The sequence below is a fragment of the Trifolium pratense genome, linkage group LG2 (genome assembly GCF_020283565.1).
Source record: "Trifolium pratense cultivar HEN17-A07 linkage group LG2, ARS_RC_1.1, whole genome shotgun sequence".
Lineage (NCBI taxonomy): Eukaryota > Viridiplantae > Streptophyta > Magnoliopsida > Fabales > Fabaceae > Trifolium > Trifolium pratense.
In genome coordinates this window covers 65,255,300-65,282,385 of record NC_060060.1, presented here as the reverse complement: position 1 = coordinate 65,282,385, position 27,086 = coordinate 65,255,300, and the positions used below count along the sequence as shown (strand labels likewise).

Below are 27,086 nucleotides of genomic sequence, written 5' to 3'. Positions count from 1 at the left end.
ATAATGTTTTATTTATTTCAAAATGAAATGATGATGAAAACACCTCCCCACGCCGGCCCTAATTTTTTCTTTTGAGTTCTTTTCTTGCTCCACTCCTAGGGGTGATTTTAGGTCATTTTTAGCCTAAAATCATCCATGTATCTTTTTTCCTTTCTTTTAACCTAAATAAGTGATTTTCACAATTGAGTCTTTTAGTTGTTTTCTTTTGTATTTGTGATTTATTCGTCTGAGTGTGGCGCTGTGTTGGTCGTCGTCTTGGTACGACGTTGTTTGATTTCCCGTCTTGTTGCCGTGTTTATTTAGTTTATATTGAAAGATCATCTTCAATCAATTGCTGATTCAATCGATGAAATGATTTGGGCATCAACTTTCAAAATAGAAACTACTTTTAATTTCAAAATATAAAATGAAAATTACTGGAAAAGAAGCTTTAACAATTGAACCAATCTATGTTGACCGTATATCCTTAATTTTGACATTTGAGAAGAAATACATAAAATTGAAGCCTGCACTACAATACAAATTGAAATACAGTTGTGTCTATTTTAATTTAGCAGGTATGCATTATAAAGATATATTGATTTTAAGATTTTTAAGAATGATCACTAAATTAAATTATATTAAAATATTTGCTAGGACATGATATATATATAAGAAGGGAACAAAAAGTACAAAAGGGCGGGGGGCAAACCTAACCTTAAAAAAAAAAGACAAAAAGTTCTAAGAGAATTTAAAATTAGGAAATCTAAAATGATTCCTAAAAACTTATTCAATGAAAATTGGCGAATAATTGACTGTCAATACGGAGAGAGATTTGTGTACCCTCAACTCCCTGCAAGCAATAGCGACATGGTCTTTCAAGTAAAACTGTCTAAAATTAATCACTAAATATGATACAGATTTGAGATTAGAAACCCTAACACGGGTATAGTAGATAACCTTCTATGCACCATGTGATGATGCATTGATATTTCCTTGGAAGAATTAGCTCCACAAAGTCATCATCATGATGTAAGCTTTGCACAATGGTATGTACGGACAAACCGTCTCCGACTATTTAGAGGCTTTGTTTGAATTTTAAAAATTGTTCCTAACAAAAAATGTAAGAAAAAGTTAAAAATATCATTTTTAGATTTAAACTGTAAATAACAAAAAATATATTAAAAAAAATAATTAACATCTATATAACATAAAAAAGAGACGTTATAATCAATGATTAAAATGACTAGAACTAAAATCATGAAAGAAAAAAAAACATTATAGGGATTGAACCAAATGACCTTGCAGTCAAAAACACTAAAGGATACCACTAAACTATTATTGATATACATTAATTAGATATTTTATTAACATTAAAATTTTACATATATATTTATTATTATAGGGCTTCAAAATTTTAAGACCTCAAATTAGCCTAAAAAATTTGAGATGTGATGTCACACACCCGATACATGGATATAGGTCGGCCCTATGTACAGAAAGAAGTAAATTTCAACGACGGTCAATAAAATCAAAGAGAGTCTCTACGGTCAAAACCACCCTAGCAGGTACTCCTTTCAATTTGGCTTTTGATTTAATGCTCAAAATTGATTTCTGATACTGTGGAGCAGTGGTGGAGCATATTAAGGTGATGGTTTAGAAAAAAATAAATAAATTAACTCAATCTAATTCAAGTCGTGATACAAATACATTGTTTATTTTATGAGACTGAGTGGGCACATGTTAGGACCACACCTAGATTGTATCTAGAGGAACTAGTGTGTGGTGTTTTCTTTCCTTTTATGTTTGTTTTCTTTGAAGGGTATGTATGTCTATAATTAAATATGAATCTCTAAAAAATAGTTTTAAATAGATCTTTATTATTTATAGTAAAAAAATTATAATAATAGAAATGAAGGATACAAATTTACTATAAATAGTATGATTAATTCATTTTAATTAGACTGAATTCATATTAGACAAACTCTTCTTTGAATTATAATAATCAAAATATTATACTCAAGTGATTAAAATAAATTTTTGGGTAAATAGGGTTTTACCCCCTGCAAAATGGGCGAATTTTGCATTACTCCCCTGCAAAAAAATATTTTGTGATTACCCCCCTGTAATATAAAGATTCATTCAATTACCCCCTAATTCGCCAACTAGACATGGAATTTTTTTTTTTTATGATGTGGCATGCATATGTGGATTTTCTTAGAATTTTTATTTATTTTTATTATTATAATTATTCCAAATCATTGTTATTTAAAATAAAAAAAATTAAAAAAATCTTCATCTCAAATCCCACAATTTTTTTTCTTCCAAAAAATAACTTTCATATCAAATCTCAGGAAGCAACTTTCATCTCAAATCCCTAAATTGAAAAAATAAAATAAAATCATCATCTCTACAGTTCCTCCAATTCAAACTCTTCCTCCACCTCCTCCATAACCACCACCACCAACAACAACCCTAACATAATCAACTCCTTCATCCCTCTCCTTTCTGGTCTCTACCTCTCACGTGTTCATTCCTTTGATCTTGGTGAAGGATATGAGTTGGGTTAGCAATTACAAGTTCAAGAAAAATAACAACAACACATGTTCTCCAAACATCATTAATTCTGATTTAATTTTAATTTTTTGGAAAATCAACAAACAACAAAATTCAGATCTGAAAATCGGCGGAAATTAGTGAGAGTGATGCTGCAAGGAAGATAGATGCAATTGGTGGGAAAGAGAGATGGACGACGACAGTGGTGGTGGCTGGTGGTGGAGAATGAACCGTGAGATTTTATGTTTTGAGAAACTTATGAGTTTTTTATGGTTTTGGATTTATGGGTTTGAGATTGAATTGATGAGATGAAATTTAAGATTGAAGATGAAGTTTGTTGTTGTTTTGATTTTTTTTTTAATTGAATGAAAGAATGGGTTGTTGTTGTTTGTTCTTCCCATAAGAGTGGTAAAGATTGTTGATGTTTCTTGCTGTTTGTTTTTCCCCTTTTTTGTTTTTTATTTTTTATTTTTTTAAATGACATAGCTCAATATGTGGCAAAATAAAAATTAAATAAATAAAAACAGTAAAAAAAGCCATGTGTAAAAAAAAAAGCCACGTATGGTTGCCATGTCAGCAAAATTAAGATTCCAAATCCATGTTGTCTATTCAGGGGGATAAAACAAAGAATCTTAATATTACGAGGGGGGAATCACAACTTTTTATTTTACAGGGGGTAATGCAAAATTCTCATATTTTATAGGGGGATAAAACCCTATTTACCCTAAATTTTTCAATCAGAGTTCAATAAACTTTATGTAAAGGGTTTCATTATCCACTCATAAAAAGTACACGAAAACCATAAAGATTTATCTAAAAAACACTTTCAAGAAGATAATTTAATACAAATATCCATCAATTGCATTTAACATTCATATCCTTATTAGATTTCACTTTTACTTCTTCCTAATCATCCATATCATAGTCAAGTGATGTTAATTAAGCTAAGAAGCAATTAATCTCGTGAGCTAAATATGATCATAATGGACAGTAAGATTATCTTTTGTAATGGGTATATATGATCTATGATTAAACTGAAAAAAATCTGAACTATATATCTCATCTAAACTAATCTTCAATATATATGTTAGAAATAATATAAAAACCATTGATGTGGCCTTTTCTAACAGCTTAAGCTTTTGGGATAATCGGTTATTTGACATGGTATCAGAGCCTCTATGACTAAGTGGTCTAGAGTTCGATCCCCGCTCCCCTCACTTTCTAATTAAAAAGTGGAATTTAAAAAAAAGCATATGGTAGGTGGGCCTATGCATTATCCACGCTTCAAGCCCAAGTGGGCTCTTGCGTGAGGGGGCGTGTTAGAAATAATATAAAAACCATTGATGTGGCCTTTCCTAACAGCTTAAGCTTTTGGGATAATCGGTTATTTGACATGGTATCAGAGCCTCTCCAAGATCCGTTGGGCCACCCGATATCGGGCCACCTACCATTTATATCCGCGTACCAAGCCCAATAGCGCTGGACGCGAGGGGGTGTGTTAAGAAGTCCCACATCGGTTGCGAGATGGCCTGACTAAGTGTTTATATACTAGAGGCAATCCTCACCTTACAAGCCGGTTTTGTAAGGATGAGTTAGGCCCAATATCCATTTCTAAGAATATATATATTCTAAGTATGATATATATTAGTATATATTTTCACATTCCCTATAATATACAATAAAATTAAGAAAGCAATAAGTAATTATAGCCGGTATATGTGAAATTTGCAGCTGAGTACAAAAAATAGTTGTCATATTATGTTTAGAGAATGCTAGCTAGTTAAAGTAGGTCTCTAATACTCTATTGTGTTAGTTTCTTGTTGTCAGTATCCATAGGCCCCTGCAGCAGAGGCAAATTAATCACTCAATATATATTAATTAATAATTTAATTCATTTCATATAAGACATAAGACATATATAGCTATACTAGTTATGAAGACATAGCTATATTCGCCTTTATACGAACAAACCAAAGAAAGAAACACATCCTTCTTACGTTCTTGTATATACTATGTATCATTGTTTATGTCGACAATCCAACTATTACATGCCACCAAATTCACAGACAGACATTACAGTTAATTCATTGCGGGCTTAATATATATGTTAAGCTTCTTGTTTTTAATTTTTATTGATTAAAATATAATTAATCAGACATATAGTCCTTACTAACTAAGAACTTATAGTAAGTGTTGTTACTCTTTATTTATATTAATCCCTGGATTTAACTTCAAATCAAATTCAATTAATTTTTCATTGTCTCAAATCTAGTGACATGTTTAGATTTAATTAAAACAACTTACAGTAAATGATTTTTAATTGGACACAAATTTGAGTCATATAGATAATGTGAATAAGTGAAGTGTTTGAGTTTGAATTTCGTTTCTTGTATATATAATGTGATATCTTTATCAATTAAGTCAAATTCACGGGGATAATATTTTCAATTTCATACGGTGTCTGCATATAAAAAGGGAAAAATATGTATAAAAAAAAAAGCGTGAACATACAAGTGAGTTGAATGCCACAATTTTATCCAAAATATTAAGTCATAGGTTTATGGGTCATCTCACTTGTAAAGTGTTCAACCTCCACTTTTCTAAGCAATGTAGGACTTAACTCACCTCACATTTGCCACAACAATCTCACCGTCTTTGGGCGCATACAACGGGTCACACCACCTGACCACCTTTGTCAGAGAAACTTTAGATTCAACTCTGATATCACCGTTGAGTCACGAGGGGCAGCTGAAGGACCACATTGAAATTAGAGCAACTATACAAGTGAGTTAGACAACTACAATTTTACCAAAAATCTTAAGACATTAAGTTTATGGGTTGTTTAATTTATAAAATGTTCAACCTCCACTTTTTTAAGTAATGTGAGACTTAATTCAACCCCACTTTGTCACAACATGTGGTATTAACATCAAAAGAATTCATGGTCTTGGTTTTGGTTTGTTAACTGTGAGGGTAGAAGAAAACTTTCATATATTTTGATTGGTAGAATTGTTCATTAATTACAATGCCTTCAAAGAGTATGACACTTAATTTTGTAATGAGTTTTGAGCACCTTTTACAGTACTCACAAGTCACAAATAAATCTTTCTTATTAAAAAAAATACATGGCGTCCAACATACGATATCAACTGTGTCCAATTAACGTCTCAATTAAAATAAATATGATATGATTTGTCATACTCAATATTTTTAATGTGATATTAGATAAGTCTTGATAAATAGTTATGTTTTTTGCTTTTCTAGGCTATGTGGGCTTGGCTATTTAAAACAGTTTGGCCCAATATCAAATCATGGTTGTATTAGTTTCTATCAGTTGACCCACCTTTTAGGCAAGCATTTTTTTTTTGAAATGCAAGCATGCTCTTAATTAAATAACTAATAAATATGAGGTGTGGACAGATGTAATTCTTTGTTATATTTCTTATCAATTTGCATTTGATTTGAACCTTTGTGGTCTTTAATTTTTCAATACATCATGAAGATATTTAAATAAAAATCATCGAAAGATAGATACTACAATTTCTTCCATCTTCGTTGTTTTAAAGTTTACACATAAAAGTTAATAAATTTTGTACTTTAGATAGAATTATTTGTCATTTTTAATAATATATTTAATAATTTATCACCTCATTTCATCTATTTTGTCTACAATAAATAATAAAAGTGTTATGGACTTGGCCTCAAGCCCAAAAGCTGAGGAGATCTTCCTCCTCATAACGTCGAGCACGGCTCAAATGTTGAAGGTTCAAGATCACATGTCTCTCCTCAACGGTCAAGGAAACCTTGCCTTCCGTAACAGCCGACAATGGACATCATGGCTCCTCAGCCGCTTAATAGCATTGATATTAACCCAGTGTGGGGCTATATATACTCCTCTCATGTAGAGGAGTCAGGTACGTCCTACTCTTTCTTAAAACTTTTGCTCTATTTCTGACTTGAGTGTCGGAGCACCTGCAGGTACAAAACTTCCCTCCACTCACGAGAGCTGAAGAGGAGCACCACCGAACAAGGTCGACTCAGATATGGTAAGATCAAAATGTATATTATTTACAAAACAATGGCTAATATTTTATTGGCTTTGAAAATGACATATAAATAAAAGGAAATATTTCTATTTTTGATGAAGTAAGAGTTTGCAATTTGTTTACAACTGAGTTTGAGTTTGTTGATAGATATTTTCATAAATTATTCTTCCTAATATCAGAATGGGAGAATAAATATTTTAAGATAGATATGATCTTCATATACATTAAGATGTTTTAAAAAAGAAGTTTTTATTTTTTATAAAATAGAGGACTCAAACCCAAAGGAAAAAGAAAGAAAGAAAATTACACTGAAATCAAGATAGTGATGTGATCCTCATTACATCAGCTACCAAAATATATTTGTCAACGCATCTACACATTGATTTGATTCGCGATACGAACTTCCCACTTCATACGACTTGTCTTTATCACTTGAACCACTACAACAAAATCTATATTAAGCTCAATAGCCATGAACCTCATTCTCTTTACATATGTCAATCATTCAAAATCTCCCCACAACTCTGCTACAAATGCACAAAGTTCTCAAACCCTTTGCAAAGCCACCTAACTACTTCCTTAACTACCTCGTATAACACCTCATCTACTTGTTGAGATGCATGCTAGACAATATGTACAGGTCTAACATAATGATCATCATGAATTTTCTTATTCCGCGACATCTATAAACTATGATCATCATTTAATTTAATTGGCAAATTTTAGCAAAAAATGGGATAATTTTGGATTTATCTAAGCACGTATATGTGAAGTAAGTTAGATATGAATGAATATCCTTGTTGAAATGAAATATTCAGAAATGATTGAAATTACTAGTATTTGACTAGTTAAAGATCGATATTGAAATTATGGTGCATCAAAAACTTATATAGTAAAAGTAGCACATAGGGGTTTGTATTGCTTCACTTGAACAACTACCTCTTATACTTGTTCTTGTATTAATAAAGTTTAGTCAATTTCTACTTATGGCTGGTAACAATTATTATTTTTCAAATATGAATATTTAGAATTTAATTGGGGGTTGATATGAAATCGGAAGTAAGAGACGATGTTTGTGATTGGCCTTTGGAGTTTTTTAAAGATTACCCTTCTGTATGTGAAGATAATGAATATGAAAATGCTTTTACCTTTCAAGAGCCACAACAAGTGAAGTGGAAGAAATAGTCACAAGAAAGGGAGGGTTTGAATTGTGACCCTTTTAAAAATTAATCCTGCAATCTCTTAAATTGATCTCAAGTGTATAGTTGAATAAATGTTAGTGAATTAAGAATCAAATTGTTCTTAGAACAATCTCAGCTGCGTGAGAATTTCAAAGTAATTGTAAATGAAGTGTTTCGTGTGATGTGTGTTTACAGAAAATAAAGAGTTAAAGGTTAGAGAGATTCACACACAAAGATTATACCGGTTCACCCAAATCTTGGGCTAGTCCAGTCCCACGCCTGTGAGTTTTTCACTATGATCTTGAGATGCTACCGATCTCAAATACAAATCTTCTTTGATCTAAACCAAGATCAAAAAACTTCTAATCCCTACAAGCTTGATCTACCTCAGCCTTACAAAGGTGTCACTCAATCAATAGTTACGTATTGACTTGAGCCATCTTCTTTTACAGAGGAAGTTGTTCTGGATCCAAGCTTATACACAAACTCAAAACTAGTTTGAGAAGCTTATACAAAATACACTCAATACGCTCAGTAATATTGTGATCCAATAGGTTGATATAGAGCTGGAGTGTGAGTGGTAAAATTGAGAGACAAAGATATAACCACTTAAAAGTGGGTTATGTTGAAAAGTGGTCTCTTGAGAAATTTGCTTGTAGAAACTCAAAGGTTGTTTGAGAAGCAAATAGAAACACTCAAACTCAGAAGTATGATGTGAATGAAGTGCCTGAGTTTGAGTGATGAAAGAAGAGCTTTAGGACTTGTAGACAAAAACAAGTAATTGATGATTTGTAGCTTGAACTCTTGCTCTTTCTCTTGGATTTGCTTGCCTTTTATAGATGCTTGCTTGAGGTTGAAGCTTGGCCTTCAAGTATATCAGTTAGAGGGCAAAAAAGAGCTGTTACTCAGTGCTCCACAAGCAGCAGACAGCTTCTGCATATTTGACAGGTTCTCTGTTCAGTCTTGGAACAGTCTTGAACTTCATTTTGCTTTGATCCACAAGAGCCAAATATGTGTGAGCTGTAAGCAAGTACAAATGAGTTGTTTCCTGCATCCTTCCAATGTCAGAGGTCAGATATAGCCGTTTGGAACCTCGGTAAAAGGACTCATGACAGTTGGAGATGGTTTTGCAAAACTGTGTGCAGGAACGTTCTTGAATCAGTCTTGAACCAGTCTTGACTGTATCAGCAAATGTGATGAAGCTTCATCTCTATTTCCTTTGTGATGTGTAGCTGTTCAGTAGGCTTAAAGACACTTTAGAAATAGGTTTAGCTTGGGAATAAACCAGCTGGAAAAGTATCAAAGCATGTAGGACAAAAGTGTACTTGTTATGACACTTGCATTGAAGAATGTTTCTTCTCAAGTACAATACAACTCATAGTTCAAAGAGTGTTGTTGCAATCTGATTGGCCTATGATATATGATCCGATATTTCAATTGGTTGATCAATACCATAAAAGATCATGAAAGATCAAACGCATAATCCTTTGCATGAATTATGAATAGGAAAGCATATACTTAAAATTCCACCAAATGTTGTTGATCTCAAAAGAGATTATCTTCTGTAGAGATTTGATCCATATTTCCTTTGTAAAGTGCTTATTTGTTTTGTCCAAAGTTGACTTATAAAATCAGAAAGCACTTAATCCAAAACGTGCTTATATTCAAAAGTGCAGTCTGTCTGTTAAGAATGTTCTCAGATCATTCTTGAAACAGTAACTTAAGATTTTCTTATAGAGAGATCTTCATGTTGCTGCAAAACTTTCCACAATTCCTCTTGATGTTTTGCACACATTGTTGCTTGTTTATTGAGTACTTTGAGATGCTTTTAGTGGAGGCGTGGGAGTAATCATCATGAGGATTATCATTTTCTAGCTTAGACAATGATTGAAACTTTTATGCCTTGTGGTGCATAAGCTCCTTTGTAAATTCATGGAAAATCATTCTTAGATCATTCTTGTCTTGAGAAGCTAAGATGAAACTTTGAGTAGGTTTTGAAGATCTTCAACATATGCATCATTTTCATTGATGTTAATTGTAGTAGTAAATCCTCAAAGCATGTAACAAAACTCAATGTGAGCTTTGACATGATAACATCAAATATGTTCTTTTGTAGCTCGTGATGCAAGTATTTCCATCAACTATGATCTTCATATTCTTCCTTGAATCTTTAATACTCATTGTGAACCTTGTGGTGATGAGGAAGACTATTAACCATGAAACTTGCTTTCTTGTTTGAATCTTCAAATGATGCCTCTTATGATTCAAACAACATCCTTTAAAAATCTTCATGAAGCTTGTGATGCTATTGTTATGATCATCTGATGCTACTCCGATTCTTTCATTGTTTGAGTATATAAAATGCACTTGTTGATATGAGTGGCTTCTAGCTTGTCCACTTTTGTCATTACCTATCTTTCAACAAAAACTCAAGTGCAAACATCAGTAGATCACCATTCATAAAACTTAACATTTATTCCATAAGGTTTGTTGTCATTAAAATACTAAAATGGATTTTGCCTCAACAACAAGAACCCTTGCCTCAAGCAAATACCGTTGATGAGTGTGATCCTTTTGAAGGACAAATATTTAACAATGATGATGAGGCTTATGAATTTTACTCTGTATTTACTCGAAAAAATGGATTTTCAATTCGGCGTGATCAAGGCTGGTTCAAAAACGAAAGGTACGTAGACCAAAAAGGTCAAGGCCTAAAGGAGGTGTTGAAGTTGCAACTTGCAAAAAAGTCTTGTTATTATCATGTTCCAGGTTGTCGTCAAACTGATCATGATACACGAAATTGTCCTAACAAAAATAAAAATATTGAAGTATCGCCTTCTCAATCTCCTATTAAGTAAGATAATTGCTGCTTTTTTATGTTGATGTCTAGATTTATTGAATATTGTTATTAACTATTTGCTGATTATGGTGGTTTGACAGGATCACAAAGGGTTGGAGACGATCATATCTTCAAATATATAGTGAGTTGGTTAGAAGGAAATGTCTAAGTTGTTCATAAAGTGAATATAATGAATATTTGATACACCTTTTTAATTGGACATGTGGTGCTGATAAGATCACCAAATTTGCTAAGGCTGTAGTCCCCTTACACGTTCAATATACGAGTTCTACTTCTCACATCCCCAGACATGCGCCCCTCCGGATACTTCCAATTTATCCTCTCGCTACTTATTACTTATTAGGAAGCGAGTGTAGGAAATAGCAAAACGAAAACACCATTGTTTGCATGCTACGTCGCGAATGTGGAAAATTGCAAAAAATTGAAAAACCACAGTTCACGTTCTAGGATGCAAACTGGTTCACAATTTTTTTTTTTTATCACCTTCATCTTATAAGGCAGTAATACTATGAATTAAATTATATTAATATTGAGAGATTACATGTACATATATTTGAACTGGTTAACAAAAATAATTTTTTTTTATCACCTTCATCTTATAAGGCAGTAATACTATGAAATAGAACATCGACCCTTGCGGTGCACTGGTCTGATTAGGTGTAAGATATGTAATGATTAAATAAGATATGATAATTTCAATAATTTAAGGTATATGAAAAAAGTTGAGTAACATTAAACGATAGTTCAACAATAATTTTGGATAAATATTCATACAAAGAAAATTATGTTATATTACGGAAGACTTCCTTATAGACCACATTCGAAGTCTTAGTCGTATCTTCACCGTCATCATCGATGATCAATATTTTTAATCTTTTTCTAGAAGTAACTCTTGAAATTGCAACATACAATTGATCATGTGAAAACACTGGCGACGGAAGATATATCCCAACATGCTTTAAAGATTGTCCCCGACTCTTATTAATAGTCTTCGCAAAAGAAATCATTATAGAAAATTGTCTCCGTTGAAATTTAAAAGGAATTCTCACGTCAGATGGTGTCAGAGAAAATCTAGGCATGAAAACCTGATCACCAATATTACTTCATGAAATAATTTTTCCTTCAAGAGCACGTTTTCCCAATCTCGTAATAATAAGTCTTGTTCTATTGCATAATCCTAATTTTTTATTCAAATTCCTTAATAGCATAACTCGAACTCCAACTTTAAGTCTCAACTTGTGATTTGGAAGTTCCGACGTAGAAATCTGTTCAAAAATTCGGGAGTATGAACATCATCCACTGTTTGACTGTCTATATTTTGTGTGAGTGGAGTATCAATGATTCATAACTCAAATATGTTTTTTCTTCACCAGGAATTAAATCCAACATATAATCATTTATTGTGTCGACTATTGAATTTTTAGGAGCTAGTATAGCTCTATTTTGAAAATACGTTATATCGTTCATGTTTTGTAAAAGTTGGGGATATGTGCTTTCAATGATAGAAGCAAGAGGATCACCTGAATTTGGAATCAATAAATCTGATGGAATGTCAAGTTCTAATTCATCGTCGTTGTCATATCCAATTTCTCCATCGCCAACACCCAAAACCCATTCAGAAAACAAATTTCTTTGTTCAACGTCTGCACTCGAAGCACCACCGAGAAGCATCATGTTTTTACTCAATGTTAAAACTTCACAAAAATTCCAAAGAACCCAAGAATTAATAGTAGCATGAACAACTTCTGGCCTTGTACCTTTTGGTATTAATGGTAGAATTTGTCTAAAATCTCTGCCAAAAACAACAACTTTTCCACCGAAGGGAATGTGTTTATTTTTTTCATCGATAGACTTGAGAATATCTTTTAAAGTTCGATCAACAGCTTCGAAACAGTGTTTGTGCATCATTGGTGCTTCATCCCATATAATGAGCTTTGCTTTTTGTATTAATAACGCCAAAGGGCTTTTAGGAACTATGGTACATGTTGAAAACTCGTCGACATTTAGAGGAATAGAAAACCTTGAATGTGTTGTTCTACCGCCAGGTATAAGCAATGCAGCGTTCCCACTTGAGGCAACTGTTAAAACTATCTCACCTTTTGAGCGTAATGCGGCTGACATGGCCCTCCAGATAAATGTCTTCCCTGTATCGCCATAACCATAAAGAAAAAACACACCAGGTTTGTTTTCGTTAACTCTTGTCATGATTGTGTAATATACTTTACGTTGCTCTGAAGTCATAGTTGACATCAATCTAACATGTTCCCCAACTAATGATTGTATGTTATAATTCAATTCGTCGTGTATTAAACTATTTTGTATATCAGGAACTAATGATGTGGTTGCTCTAGGCATTGGAGGATAATCTTTTAAACTCTTCTCACAACTACGTAACATCATCTCAATATCTGCTAGTGCATATTGTATCAATTGATCATCGATTAATATTAAATCTGCAATGTTAAAATAAAAAATAATGAATGTGATTAGTGACATGACTATGGTTGTGTTGCAAAAAAAAAATTGATTTAACATAATTGAGTTTGATAATAACTTTCCAAATCACACGTGTTAATAACTTTCCAAATCTCACATGATAATTATTCTCTAAATTTATGATCCGGTAGAAAAAAAATCATTGATCAGTAAAGACATAAAAATATTTCGTGATGAATAATATAGTCAACAATAATTTTGATATGATATACTTTTAAAATTGATGATGCTTATCAATTATTGCACATAATTTTAATCACAATTGGTATACTTGCCATAGTGGTTGGAAATATTGTCTTGCACCGAAGGGTTGTGGGTTCGAATCCTTGTCAAGACAAAATTGTATTATTTTTTAATAAAAATTGCAAGATAAAATGGAGGGAAAACAGGAAAAACAAATTAGGGTTTAAGATTTGCTTGTGTATACAAACTTATAATATAAAAGATTAAATTATTATATTAATATTGAGATATTACATTACATTACAGGTACATATATAGTAAAAGTAAAACTGATACACCAAATAATGAAGTAAATTATACACATAAAAACAAATATAAATTGACATTATTATTGCTATTTAAATTAGAGACTAATATCCATACAAAAATAATTGTTATTTAAATTCGTAATAATTGCTTTTAAACGTCATAATACAGCCAACATATATAGCCACAATTGCCATTATAAACCACACTAGCGCTGTCTGTGTCTAACTTATGTAAAAAAAAGAAAAAATTTATCTTATGTATGATCAGTTTGTTAATAAAAGTTTTTTATTTTTGTCTTACGTTATGGTGAGTTTGTTAATAAATTTTTTTTGTTGCTACTAAAATATCAAGAGTATTGTTGATATTATGTAAAGTTCGCACCAAGACTCATGTATGGTCTTTATATATAATATTAGATAAATTTTTATTTTTTTTATACAACCATAAATTATTTATTTATTTCTTGCGTTTTGATCGAATCCTTTTATTTAAACTGAAACTGATTTATTTCTTTCCAGAATTGTCATAGCAAACGATTATCATAATGCAGCCAACGTATTTATTTCTTGCCATTATAGCCACAATTCTTTTATTGTCTCAATTAATCAAATTAAATTTGTTGATTTATTTTATCGACTGTGTTAAACTATCGCATTCTAAATAGCGAACTGTGTTTTGGTTTGCATTTTACGTAACAAACTGAATTTCAATTCATATTTTAAGTAGCGAGTAATAATATTTTTTACTCAAACACAACGTCTGCGCCTCTTAAATAAAAAATATCATGAAAAAAGAGTTCGTATTCTAGGATACGAACTCAGTTCGCTTTCTATAATGCAAACTCTTTTTGTCATGCAAACATTGAGTTTGAATATAAAATATTGTGACTCGCTACATAGAACGCGAAAAATGCTCACATCCTAGAAAGCGAGAGAATTAGTTTGGTCATTTCAGAAAATGTATGAGAAATTTCATAGTGGCATTATTCCACTAACAGAGTGGTCTTTGGCCCAACTCAAAACAGCTTATAAGTTCTATAAGTACTCCATATAAGACGTGTTAAAAAAAGTGTCATTTTCCATCACCGACTAATCCACCTAAGACAGAAAGAAAACTTGGCCAAACAGCTATACATCCAGAGTCATGAAGAAATTGATTTTACTCTTTAGAGTAGTTTTCACCTAAAATAAAAAAAGTAAAATCCTAAATAAATAAATTGGTTAACTTTATATCTACACATAAACTTATTAGTTAATCTTATTATTATATTTCCATCAACAATGAAACACCTCCTTTTTTTCTATTAAAATTAAAATTACATTAGATGGATCAATTAATTTGAGTGCAAACAAAATAGAAATTGAATAAGAAAGATCTAAAATAAAATCAACAATCATTTGAATATAATATATAATTTTACCTAAGGTTTATTATGTAACAATGAAATATGAACAAAAAATTGTAAAATTAACATAGTACCTCTGTTTTTGGGAAAAACTATAATACTCTGTAATTTAGAAGATTACATATAGAAATCAACAATATCCTTCAAATTAAGCTGAAACAAAGAAGATGTATCATTGTTCATAAGCCATAACATGTGCTCAAACAAAATATCATCAACATCCACAAAGATAACTCTCTCATGATGATCATGATGATGATGACTTGATGGATCCTTCTTCATAGAGATATTCATCAAAACCTGAAATGGATTTTCTTGTAATATATTAGGGTCTACAAGGAACACTTTCTTGTTTTTTCCGACAACCACCGTGACGCGGTTGTCGGAATCTTGATGATCCAACAAACCATCATTGGTTAGTGGCTTATAACCAAACCTTGAACCTGTGGTGGATCTTCGACGAATTAATGAAACTGGCATCACCAAACAATCCATGTGTAAAATGCAATTAGGTAGGTAAGAGGTTGTGGTTTTTTTTTTAGGAAAATAGTTGAAGAGGATGAATGAAAGAATAAATCTATGTTGTTGTTGGGTGGTGGCTCTTGAACTTGGTAGAACACTTAAAATGTATAAAATAAACGTAGAATATTGTATTTATGTTTATCTTAAATGAATTTAATAATAATTTGGGTGACGATAAAGGAAAGAAAAGGTTAGTTTGGAAGTGTATATAATTGTCGCGTTGCATTTTGTAATGAGAAGTAGCCGTTGGTGTGAAAGGATCTTTTGGACTGCAAAACAGAGTAAGAGGAAGGCTACGCTCTTAGGGAGGTGCGTGGGACGCGTCAGGAGTTGTTAAAGTCAGATTCAACTTCAAAAGTAAGGTTGCCATTGGGTAGGGCGTCCTACACGAGGTGATCATATCCGAACAAATCCAAAAGTAAAATCGTAAATCGAACCAATTCAAATCAAAACTGTAAAAAATCGCATTTTATTTTAATAGCACGGATCACTTTTCTTCTAAATCGTATGATTTGGTTTGGTTTGCGGTTTTCATTTCAGAAAATCAAACCAAACCGCAATACTTAACTTAGCTCTATCAACTATTAGCAATCAACCCAAATTGAGTCCATAAAACAGAAGGTTGTCAAAACATATCATTTCAGGCGATCTAGATCTATAATGTTGATATAAAAAATAAGTTATTATGTATATGCAATTTCTGTATATGCATACTGTATTATATAAATAATAAAATAAATTAAATTTTTCTATGTTTATTCTGTAACAAGTTGGAAATATTATCATATTTTTTATATCGTGACAAATCGCACAAATCGAACCAATCCTAACCACATTGGTTTGGTTTCGTTTGATTTGGATGATTTTTTAAAAACCAATCGAACCAAACCAAACCGCATGCATTTTTATCTCGCGGTTAGGATGACTTTTATGCACAAAATCGAACCAAACCGCATCGCGAGCACCCCTAATCCAAATTAAAGGGGCTTATAGTTTAGTCTATTTCTTTAAATAGAGTAGATAAATATTTTTTATGAGTCTATTTAGCCAAAAAGGTCAGATCCGAGACAATTAAAAATACCTTTTAGACCTACTAGGTCGGTTTATTTAAGTAAATATGAATAATATTTTTATAATAATAATAATAATAATTATTATTATTATATATTAAAATTTGTACTTTGATTAAATTATAAATCTATCAACTTTTTTCTCAGTCGTTTAAGTTTATTAATCTACATTAATTTTTCACATGTATAAATATCTTATTATAAACTAAACTTGGAATATGATGTCACATATGGTCAAATTCTCTAAAATATCATGTTAAATATCAAAAGAAAGTTTAATCTTGTTATTATTTTTAGATGAAGTGGTAATTTACTGAAATTAAACTCACATATAATTGTGAGATACATGGTTCGAACCCGGGCCACGAAGTCCAGCCTAACAATTTCGACATTTTTGTCAGTTGAGCTAGGACGTATGAGACTTGATCTCATTAATTTATTGGTTCATTAATATATTTAAAAATACATATAATTATTTATTTAAATATGTTCACGTGAAATAGGCTTTTAAACAGACTAATAGGTCATGTATGGTTTTAAAAAGGTCAGACTCAAGCCTAAAAAATAAGCCTTTGTAGGCCACATGTCAGGCTCAGACCTTCAATTTTTTGATATTTCAAGCTCATGCTTGACAAAGTCTATTTCGACCTAACTTAATGAGTCAAGAATAAGAAAAAATAGTGATGTCAAAGAAACCCGTATTTGTAAGGGTCCACGAATAAAAATTGTCATAGACACAAGATGGATAGTTAAATAATAAATATTTACATATAAAATGAACGTTACATGATAAAGATACAAGTTTAATGGTCGTGGCACTCGCGAGTATATTAACCGTTAATAAAATGAAATAAAAAACCATTTGAATATTTTTAGTTATTAAATATATAAGGGCCTTTTAAATTCAATATAATTTTGTGATGAATTTTGTTTTGGTTAGAATTAAAAATTAAATTTATGGATATTATTTTCTTTTAAAGAAAATGTATGAATATTATTATGTTTTGGTAAAAAGAATGAATATTATGTGTTAATAATTTTTTGGCTTATGTAAAAGAAGATGATGAAATTTTAGTTAATTATTAGATAAAAAATAATTCAATCTTTTTTTAGGAAAAATAAATTATTATCTATATAAATATCCGTGAATATCTCCGCTTAACATATAACCACACGAATATAGAGCAAATATGAATATCTATTTATGCTTATAAAAAAAAACGAATATCTATTTATTCGATGAAATGAGCGTTAATATCATATTATTAGCCTGTATTGATATTTATTAACATTAACATCCCTACTCAAGAATCCGTGGCTTCTCTGTCATAGGAGAGTATGGTTAGTTGTTGAGGAACCAGTGGGACATGGAGAAAGTTAGGTATTGTAGATTTTTTTTAATTGTTTACTACACTTTTTTGACACGTAAACTTTACGAGTTCATTGTATTACCACCACCGTATTTCATTTTGATTGTTTCGAAATTAGTTACTGTAACATAGAGCATATGAACTTTTCTCTCCCGACCCCGATTTTTTTTATATCCAAAAATTTTATTTTGTTTTTGTGGTTTGAAATATTTTTGTTAAAAAATTTCGGTTCATATTCATCGAAGCCGAATGTCAGCTTGCTCGGTACCTACGAACCGAAATGTCCTAGATTTCGGTACGTTGTTACCAAAAATTTCATTGGGTCGCTGGAATTATGCCATTTCGACAGAAGTTTACCGAAATAATTGTTTCGGTACTTGCGAACCGAAATGTCATAGATTTCGATACGTTGTTACCGAAAATTTCATTGTTTCACTGGAATTAGCCAAATTCTTTCGATTTGTATAAACCGCAGTACCTCCGAGAATAAAAATGAAGATTCAGTGGTAGAAAAGAAACGAGGGATCAAGAGAGAAAAGTTCATAGCAGATTATGCTTGATTTGGAATCAAGTGAAAAATCCACCAACTTGATTTGAAATAATCAACATTCCAACGGTCATCTTGAGGAAGATGTCTACATTAAAATGCCATACACTAATGATTTGAAAAGATTAGAGCAACTTTAGCGCATGATGTCATTTAAGTCCAAGTTTCTTATAGATGACAACTATTGTGGTTCTGTTTGGTAAAAATAAGCTATAAGCTAACTGATAGCTGAAAAGCTAGCTTATAGCTGATGGCTGGTAGCTTATGGCTGGTAAAAATAAGCTATAAGCTAGCTGATAGCTGATAAGCTAGCTTATAGCTGAAAAGCTAGCTTATAGCTGATGGCTGGTAGCTTATAGCTGAAAAGCTAGTAGAATAAAATTAGGGTCTGTTTGGTAAAAATAAGCTATAAGCTAGCTTATAGCTGATAAGCTAGCTGATAGCTGAAAAGCTAGCTTATAGCTGATAGCTGAAAAGCTAGCTTATTGAAATTAAAGTGTTTGGTAAAATTAGCTTTTAAAGTGGTTATTAAATATAAAATTACATAATTGATAGTGGGTAGTTCATTTTTTAGAGTGGGTAGTTATTAAATTAAAGGGTAAAAATGGAATAAAGTGTAAAAAGCTATAAGCTATAAGCTCAAATGCTACTTGAAATAGCATCTGAAAAAAAGCTATAAGCTAGTACAAAAAGCTTGTTACCAAACACCTCTAATTTTTTGAAACAAGCTTATAAGCTCATATAATAAGCTATAAGCTAGCTTATTTGTGTTACCAAACAGAGCCTTAAAGTGTTTGGCAAATTTAGCTGTTGTAAGTACAAAATGACATAAAAATACATGGTTAATGGGTAGTTTTTTTTTGTAAGTGTTAGTGGGTAGTTATTATAATTTTTTAAAAATAAATAAAGAAAATTAATGAGGGTAAATATGGAATAAAATGAAAAAGTTATAAGCTATAAGCTCATACGCTACTTGAAATATCATCTCAAAAAACACTATAAGCTAATTAGAGAAGCTCGTTACCAAACACTTCACATTTTTTCCAAACAAGCTTATAAGCTAGGTCACTTACCAAACAGTGCCTATATAACTTTGCATCTTTCACATATAAAAATATAGTAGTATGCGATATTTTTATGTGTTTATTTATCTTCTCTATAATGCAACTAAAATTAAATTGTAAATAACAACAATACAAATGTGTTGTTTTGTTGTTGTCGTCATTTTATATTTAGGGTTTAGACATTTTAGAGAAAAACTTTGAATTTGAATCCTAATTATAATTTATAAAGTAATTAATAAAAAAAAGTAATAAATAAATAAATAAAAAGACAGGTTAAACGGATCAATCCACAGATTTAACCCGTCTAACCCATTGTTTCAACAGTTTAATCCACAAGGGCAAAAATATAAACGGACCAATAATTTTTTATCTTAAATCCACGCAGATTTTGGGTTAAATGGATCGGACCGTAAACCCAGCTCTACTAATATATACAAATACATAGGGTATGTTTGGAATAACTTATTTTTGAGCTTATACAAAACAACTTATGCAAATAAATAAGTTTTTATATATTATTATAAGTTTATCAAGGTAGTTTATGATAAAATAGTTTATAAATATACAATTTTTGTTAATAGGAACTTACAAATTAATATAAAACCTTATTTATTTGCATAAGCTATTTGCATAAACTAAAAAATAAGTTATTCCAAAGGGCCTATAATATAATCTCTTCCCATATATAAATATATAGACATACATATATACATTCACATCCACATGCTTCTAAAATTAGATCTAGAACTTAGGAATTATATCTATGCAAAAAAATATTCACAAAAAAATCATTTAAGTACATACAATCTATAGGATATAACTTAAAGTGTGTTTTAAATATAGAAATATGATACTTCTAGAAATATCTATGTAAAAAAATATTCACAAAAAATAAAAAACATCTATATAAAAATCCTCAACACATATAATCTAGAAAATATATAACTTAAAGTGGCTTTTAAATATAGAAATATCATTAGTCCAAAAAAAAATAGAAATATCATATAGTAAATTTAGACTTGTCGAGAATAGATTCTCTCAAGTATAATTTATACTTGAGAGAATAAAGTGTGATTTGTTACCATTGATCAAGAGAGAAACATATAAAAATTTAGAGAAAGTGAATTTAAATAGTGTTAGACTACATTTTATTCTCTAAGTGTAAATCATATTTGAGAGAACCCATTCCCACACTCGTCTAAATATATTTATTTATTTTAGCAAAATCTAAATATATATAGAAATATTTTTCTCATAAAACACTTCTCTCCATATCTAAGAGAAGTAAATATATAATCTAAATATATCTTCTCGTATAGGAGAGTTTCTGGCCTATGTAATATGCTTCTACTCTCACACTAAGATTAAATTGTGTCCTATTTTCCATTTTCGCTTGTGAGATAAGACACACAAAGAAAAAGGAACAACCTAATAAATATGAAGCATCAAACTGCAGGCTTTTGTTTGGCTATGATTCACACATATATACAAACATATACATTTCATGCAATAATAACATATAATATATAATTTCTTTCATATATTGAAGAAGACGTTAAGAAATTGCGACGCTCATTCAAGATGCAACTTCACCTCATTCAAATCTTACGTCGTCTACTTATCAAGAAGAAGGCTCAAGCAAAAACGAGGAAGAGAACCTACATGTTTGACATTTATAAAATGACTAATTAAGGAAGTTACTCTATTTTGACCGAAATTAATTTTGTGAAGAGCAACACTTGAGAATTATTAAGTGCATGTTTGAAACAAATTTTGGATTTTTAGTTTTTAAAATGTTCTATAAATCTGTTTTTAAAAATGGTTTTTAAGAAGAGAGAAACAAAAGTCTTTGAACCTGTTTTACTTTTTCGGCCGGTTTTAAAAACTACTAATACATATAGAAAACAAATTTTGAAAACACTTTTGTAAAATTAGATTACCAACCAAATTTTTTAATTTTAAAAAACTAAAAAAATGTTTTTGAGAAGGGAATCAAACAGGGAATAACACTACCGAGGGTTGTAAAAATCCATCCGAGTCAAATGAGAGTACAATGTAATAGAGATGTGAAAAAAATACAAAGCACACCAAATTGCCATAAGGCAGAAGGTAGGAAGCACCGACACTTCTCAGATTAGGCGTGTCCGTGTCGGACACGTGTCGGTGTCTGTGTCCGACACTGACACCGACACTTATGATTATACTAAATTATGTTATTTTTCCAAATTTTTATCAGTGTCGACGTGTCAGTGTCCGTGTCGTGTCCGGTGTCAGTGTCTGTGTCCGTGCTTCATAGGGCAGAAGTGAAAACTTAGAGTAGGTTATATATATGCTTGATTTTGAATGAAGTAACAAATCTACCAATTTAGATTTGAAATCCGCGTCTTAAATATATACCGCTCATGTTTTCCATTACGCACAGCAAGAATAAATGAAAGAGTGGGAAATTTATCAACGCCATAAATGAAATCAGAAAATATGCAGCTCAGATATAGTCATAAGCGGATCCAAAACCGCAATAAGTTCATTAACCAAAACACAATAAGCTCATTAACCAAAGCACAATAAGTTCAATAACCAAAAGCAACCACCACTAGCAATGTTTCATAAATTATTGGAATCAGAAGAAAAACAGACATAAAACTTATAGATAAATTCCCATAAAACATGTTAATTAACCACAACTTTGAACAATCACCATGCAAATAACCTGTTTCTGCATCGATGATCGCCTAAATGCCCGTCCTCACTGCTGAGTATGGCGAGCCCACATCTGCTGGTACCCCGCCAAGTTGGGAATAGGCTGCTCAGCATTGTTGTAGACTCCAGATGGTCCATGAATAAAAGGGTTGTCGTCATTGTCACCAGAGGACTCATCACATGAATGCCCTTGAGACATAGCGCCGGTTGGAGTCCCAAAAGCAGCAAATTGGGACGATGGCGCTGAAGAAGGCCCAGAATTCCAGTTACTTGAGCTAGCCTTTTTTCCATCCACAGTAAAACTACCCAATATGACCTGTAAATATATAAATGGTTTATAAAAAGAACTTACAATATGACCAGAAGTGAAATTCAAGCAACTTTAATTTGTCTATCATTTGAGATCAATACCTTAACAGACGATGCCGCAATAAGCTTATTAGCAACCACACCTCCCCAAATGCGTGCATCACGACCCCCACATAGAGATACCTTCCAGCTACCCATTCTTTTACCACCATTGTTGTTCTCAGATGCCAAGGTCCCTGAGAGGGATACAATTTCAAATGTTCCCTGCCATGGAAAAACACATCATAGGATGAGAATTAAACCTAAACACATTAATATGTATGTATTTTCATTTTCTCCATGAAAAACAATGTACTTTTAGGTACCACCGGTTAAAACTGGACTACTGTGAAAAATATAAGTAAACAGATTCAAAAGGTCAAATGTATTTAGTACAAAACTTAGACCAAAAACATTTGACTTTTTGTTTATATTTTGTTGTATAGTGAATATTAAAAACTGAAGAAAACAATACAAAGATAGCAAAATCAAAGAAAACAAAACGGAAAAGGCAGACTCCATTTTATTTTTCATGTGACAGATAGTCAAATTGCCCTAATGTCACCATAATCAGTCAAAGACAACACTATCACATGTTAAATAAATGCTACCATCGGAACATATATGCATATCAAATAGACACATATTACATCAGATTTCAGATCTCTTCCAATTAACATATTACAATCAAAATATTTTTTCATAATCAGATACACAGTTATTGAATGGTTTCTAATCTAAAAGGATGTAAAAAGTACTACCTCATAAGTAGCGATTTTCTCCAAATGATGAAGGGCAACAGTGCTAACCAAACCATGGGCAGAAAAAATGCATATCTCAGAATTAGGTCCTCCGCGACAAGCAGCCGTAAGTTTCGCAACAATGTCCTACAAACAAGAAATAAAATAAAAAAAAATATTGACAAAGAATCATTTTTAACACCATCAACAAAAACTTCAAATAATACCATAAGTAACCACCTTTTTAACATCATCAAAATCATCTTTTTCAACATTGTGAAAGACAATTATATAGAAACATAAAAAAAAAAAAAAAAAAAAAAAAATTGATACAAAGTAACCATCTTTTTAACATCATCAAAATAATCAACATCAACATTTCAATTATATAAACTAACAATCTTTTCTAATATTGAAATCATAGGTTTAATTGCATACCTCCCCAGGATTCACAATGATCACATACGGAGTGAAACATGTACCAGCAAGTCCTGAGAAATAAAAAACCAGAATCAAAACCATAATCAAATTTAAATAATTCAAAAGAAGAAAAAAAAAATTAACATATATACCACCAATCACATTCTTCTGCTTAAAAGAGCCACGAGGCCTTCCTCTTCCTCTGGCACTCTTCGCAGAAGAATCAGGAGAAGTAACTGCAGTAGCAGTAGCAGGAGGAGGAGCAACAACAGCAGCTTGAGCTTGACCCGAGCCGGAGCCAGAATCAACCTCACCATCACCAAAATACTTCCTCGGCCTTCCCCTCTTCCTCTTAGCCGAACTGGAGTCAGAGGCAGAGGGAAAGACAGAGGAAGAACCTCCCGCCACCGTCATGCATGGCATCAAGGTAGTGGATGGTGCAGTTTGAGGTACAGTTACAATATCATTGATGTTGTTGTTGAAATTCTCACGAGGAGAAGGGTGAATGTTCATGTTGAACGGAGGAAACTGAGCAGTGACAGGTGTCATCATGGTTGTGGGAACGGTGCTGTTTGTAAACAGATTGGGACCCACCAGAACCATAGTTGCAGTTTGAAGGTTACGAGGAAACTGATGTTGAAGAGGTGGTGGTCGTGGTTGTTGTTGTGTTTCATGCTCGTTATTTGCTTCACGCGATTCCATTGAAAACAAAAACGGAAATGCACTATGTTGAAAAAGGAAAGATGAATGAAAAAAAACACAGTATGACTCTGTATATATAGTGATGATGAAGAAAAAGAAAGTAACCGAAGATTGTTGAAATGATGAATAATGACAAAGGAAGAAAAGTGTGAAGCAAGGAGGGAAGGAACAAACCAAGGGAGGTTTTGAAAAAAAACAATTTTTTTTTTTTTTGGAGATTTTTAGATTTGGTATTATATTAATTATTCATGGACTTAAGTTATTTATGATATATTTAGTGTTTATGTGCTTTCCTTTTATATGATTGACTATTGCATCATTTTTGTTTTCTTATCTCTTTTGGGAATAAATAAACTTTGTTTTGACTTTGAAAAAAATACTACATCGGTCCCTAATTATAAGACATTGTTTGACCACTGCACATACGTCAATGCACAATTTTGATCACTAATATCTTTAATTATTTATTAGTAGAAATTATAAAAATTTAATATTTTGAAAATACTCATCAAAACAAATTGAACAAGATCTTGTATACTAATATTTACATTTATATATTATTACAAAAAATACAGTTAAAACAAAGTAAATGAATAATACATTTTTGTCAAACGGAATCTTATAATTAGGAAAGAAAGTAGTACTGAGTTTTATGAAATAAAATACTTTTTGACCAATTGTTATTAATTACTCCCTTTCTTTTCTCATAGTCATGGTCATATATATTTTAAAAGGGTTAAATAACTTTTGGATCTTATAAATATCTTGAATTTTGTTTTTAGTTCCTATAAAAAAATTTAGCAACTTTTGGTCCTTCAAATATTTTCTATCACAACTTTTGATTCGTACTTTTAATCAAACTCTTGTACTTTCACTTTTTTTAATGGTTTTTGTTTTCATGTTTATAATATTATAAGAATATCTCCCATAAAAATTTAGAATTTTTAACATAAGATGAATTATTTATGTGCAAAATATTTTAAATTCATATTTAATTCATCTCTTGTTAAACAAAAATTTAAACTTTTGTAAGAGATATTCCTATAATGTACTAAACATGGCCGCAGAAGGTCATTTCTATTTTTTTTTCATAATTTTTTTTCACTTGTATAAATCTGATTAATATTATGTTAACTAGTCTCAATTTTATTTTATTTTTGTCAAAACTAGTCTCAATTGTTATTAAGGATATTTTTGTAAAACTATTATTCATTTCCTTTCATTGTTTGTCTTTTGCAATATATGAAATGGTCAAATGAAAAAGTTAAATTAATGCTCTCTTTAATGAAATATATGTTTTTATTTGACTTTGAAATTAAATATTCCATTTCAAAACACACAAATTGATCAATAAAAATGAATGTATCTGATCCAAATTTTAAATCAAATACAACAAAGAGAGCATCAAATTTTAATAAATCATTTTTTATTTATTTATTTATTTATTTATTTTACTTATATTTTGAGACGTGTGAAGTGTATATTGATTAATTGTTCTCAAATACTACACTCTTTATAATCCCATAGTCTATTAGAAAAAGTTGTTTTCTATGCAATTTCCTATCTTTATTTCCTTAACATATGCGGACCCTAAATTTAAAATACACATATTTCAAGAATAATATATTTGTTTTCTTTAGGTCACGTTACTAAGTGTTATTAAATGCTCTATTTGAAAAAAGCCGTCTCAAAATCAGTGTTATACTCTCAATTCCCTATTTCCAATGTAAATGCTACTCTCAAATATCATGTGAATAACTCTCAAGCTGTTACCATTTCTAGTCTTTAATATAAGAAAAAATTTACTTTTTAAATTGATTAAAATATTAATGTATCTGGTCAATGATGTAGACTAGATACATCAAGTTTTTAATGAATCAAAGAAGTAAATTTTTTCTTATATCTATATTATATTATATATAAAGAGGATACATGAGTTTTGGTGTGGACTTTTCATAAGAACAACAATACCCTTAATTTTTTTAGTAGCATCTATACTATATATAAAGAGAATATCTGAGTTTTGGTGTGAAGTTTTCATAATACCAACAATACCCTTGATTTTTTTTAGTAGCAATAAAAAAAATTATTAATAAATTCCCCATAACATAAGACACATATTTTTTTAGCAGAAAATTTTTTTTAGTAACAAACTCACCATAACATAAGATATATCTTTTTAATTGAAACGCACTTGTCTGGCCCGCTAGTTAATGACAATGAATATACATCAATTGTTAATAAAAAAAGTGAAATGCATTCGGATGTCATTTAAGGGTTATATATATTTTAGTCCTCTAAATATATCAAATTTTGTTTTTAATCCTTTTAAATTTGCAGTTTTCAATTTTAGTCTCTCCTTTTTTAGAAAAGTTCATGTAGCATGTTCGAATCTTCTAAGGAAACAAATCCTTATTTGGCGCTATTTGTACTAATTGCAATAAATATTCTTAGAACGTCTATTTTTAAATCTTTAACTTCGTATTTGTATTTAAGTTGAAACTTGATCATATCTTCATCACTTCCTTCACAATCTGAGAGTATGATTATGTAGTAGATGCATAGAACTGCTGCTCGGAGTCTAGTGC

At 31.0% G+C, this 27,086-nt stretch overlaps 2 protein-coding genes and 1 pseudogene across 2 annotated transcripts; all 3 read right to left on the bottom strand.

The window, feature by feature from the left end:
• Positions 1–11,416: 11,416 nt before the first annotated feature.
• On the bottom strand, positions 11,417–13,070 carry LOC123905452 (annotated as a pseudogene).
• Positions 13,071–15,025: 1,955 nt separating this feature from the next.
• Positions 15,026–15,719, bottom strand: LOC123909072. The gene has a single exon (XM_045959846.1). The coding sequence runs from the start codon at positions 15,508–15,510 to the stop codon at positions 15,133–15,135; it is 378 nt and encodes a 125-aa protein (XP_045815802.1). The 5' UTR covers positions 15,511–15,719; the 3' UTR covers positions 15,026–15,132.
• A 6,615-nt stretch (positions 15,720–22,334) lies between these two features.
• On the bottom strand, positions 22,335–24,498 carry LOC123905240 (AT-hook motif nuclear-localized protein 13-like). Its single transcript, XM_045954862.1, has 5 exons — positions 23,952–24,498; positions 23,815–23,867; positions 23,398–23,523; positions 22,700–22,861; positions 22,335–22,604 (listed from the first exon to the last, which is right to left on the bottom strand). The coding sequence occupies exons 1-5, from the start codon at positions 24,496–24,498 to the stop codon at positions 22,335–22,337; spliced, it is 1,158 nt and encodes a 385-aa protein (XP_045810818.1).
• Positions 24,499–27,086: the final 2,588 nt, after the last annotated feature.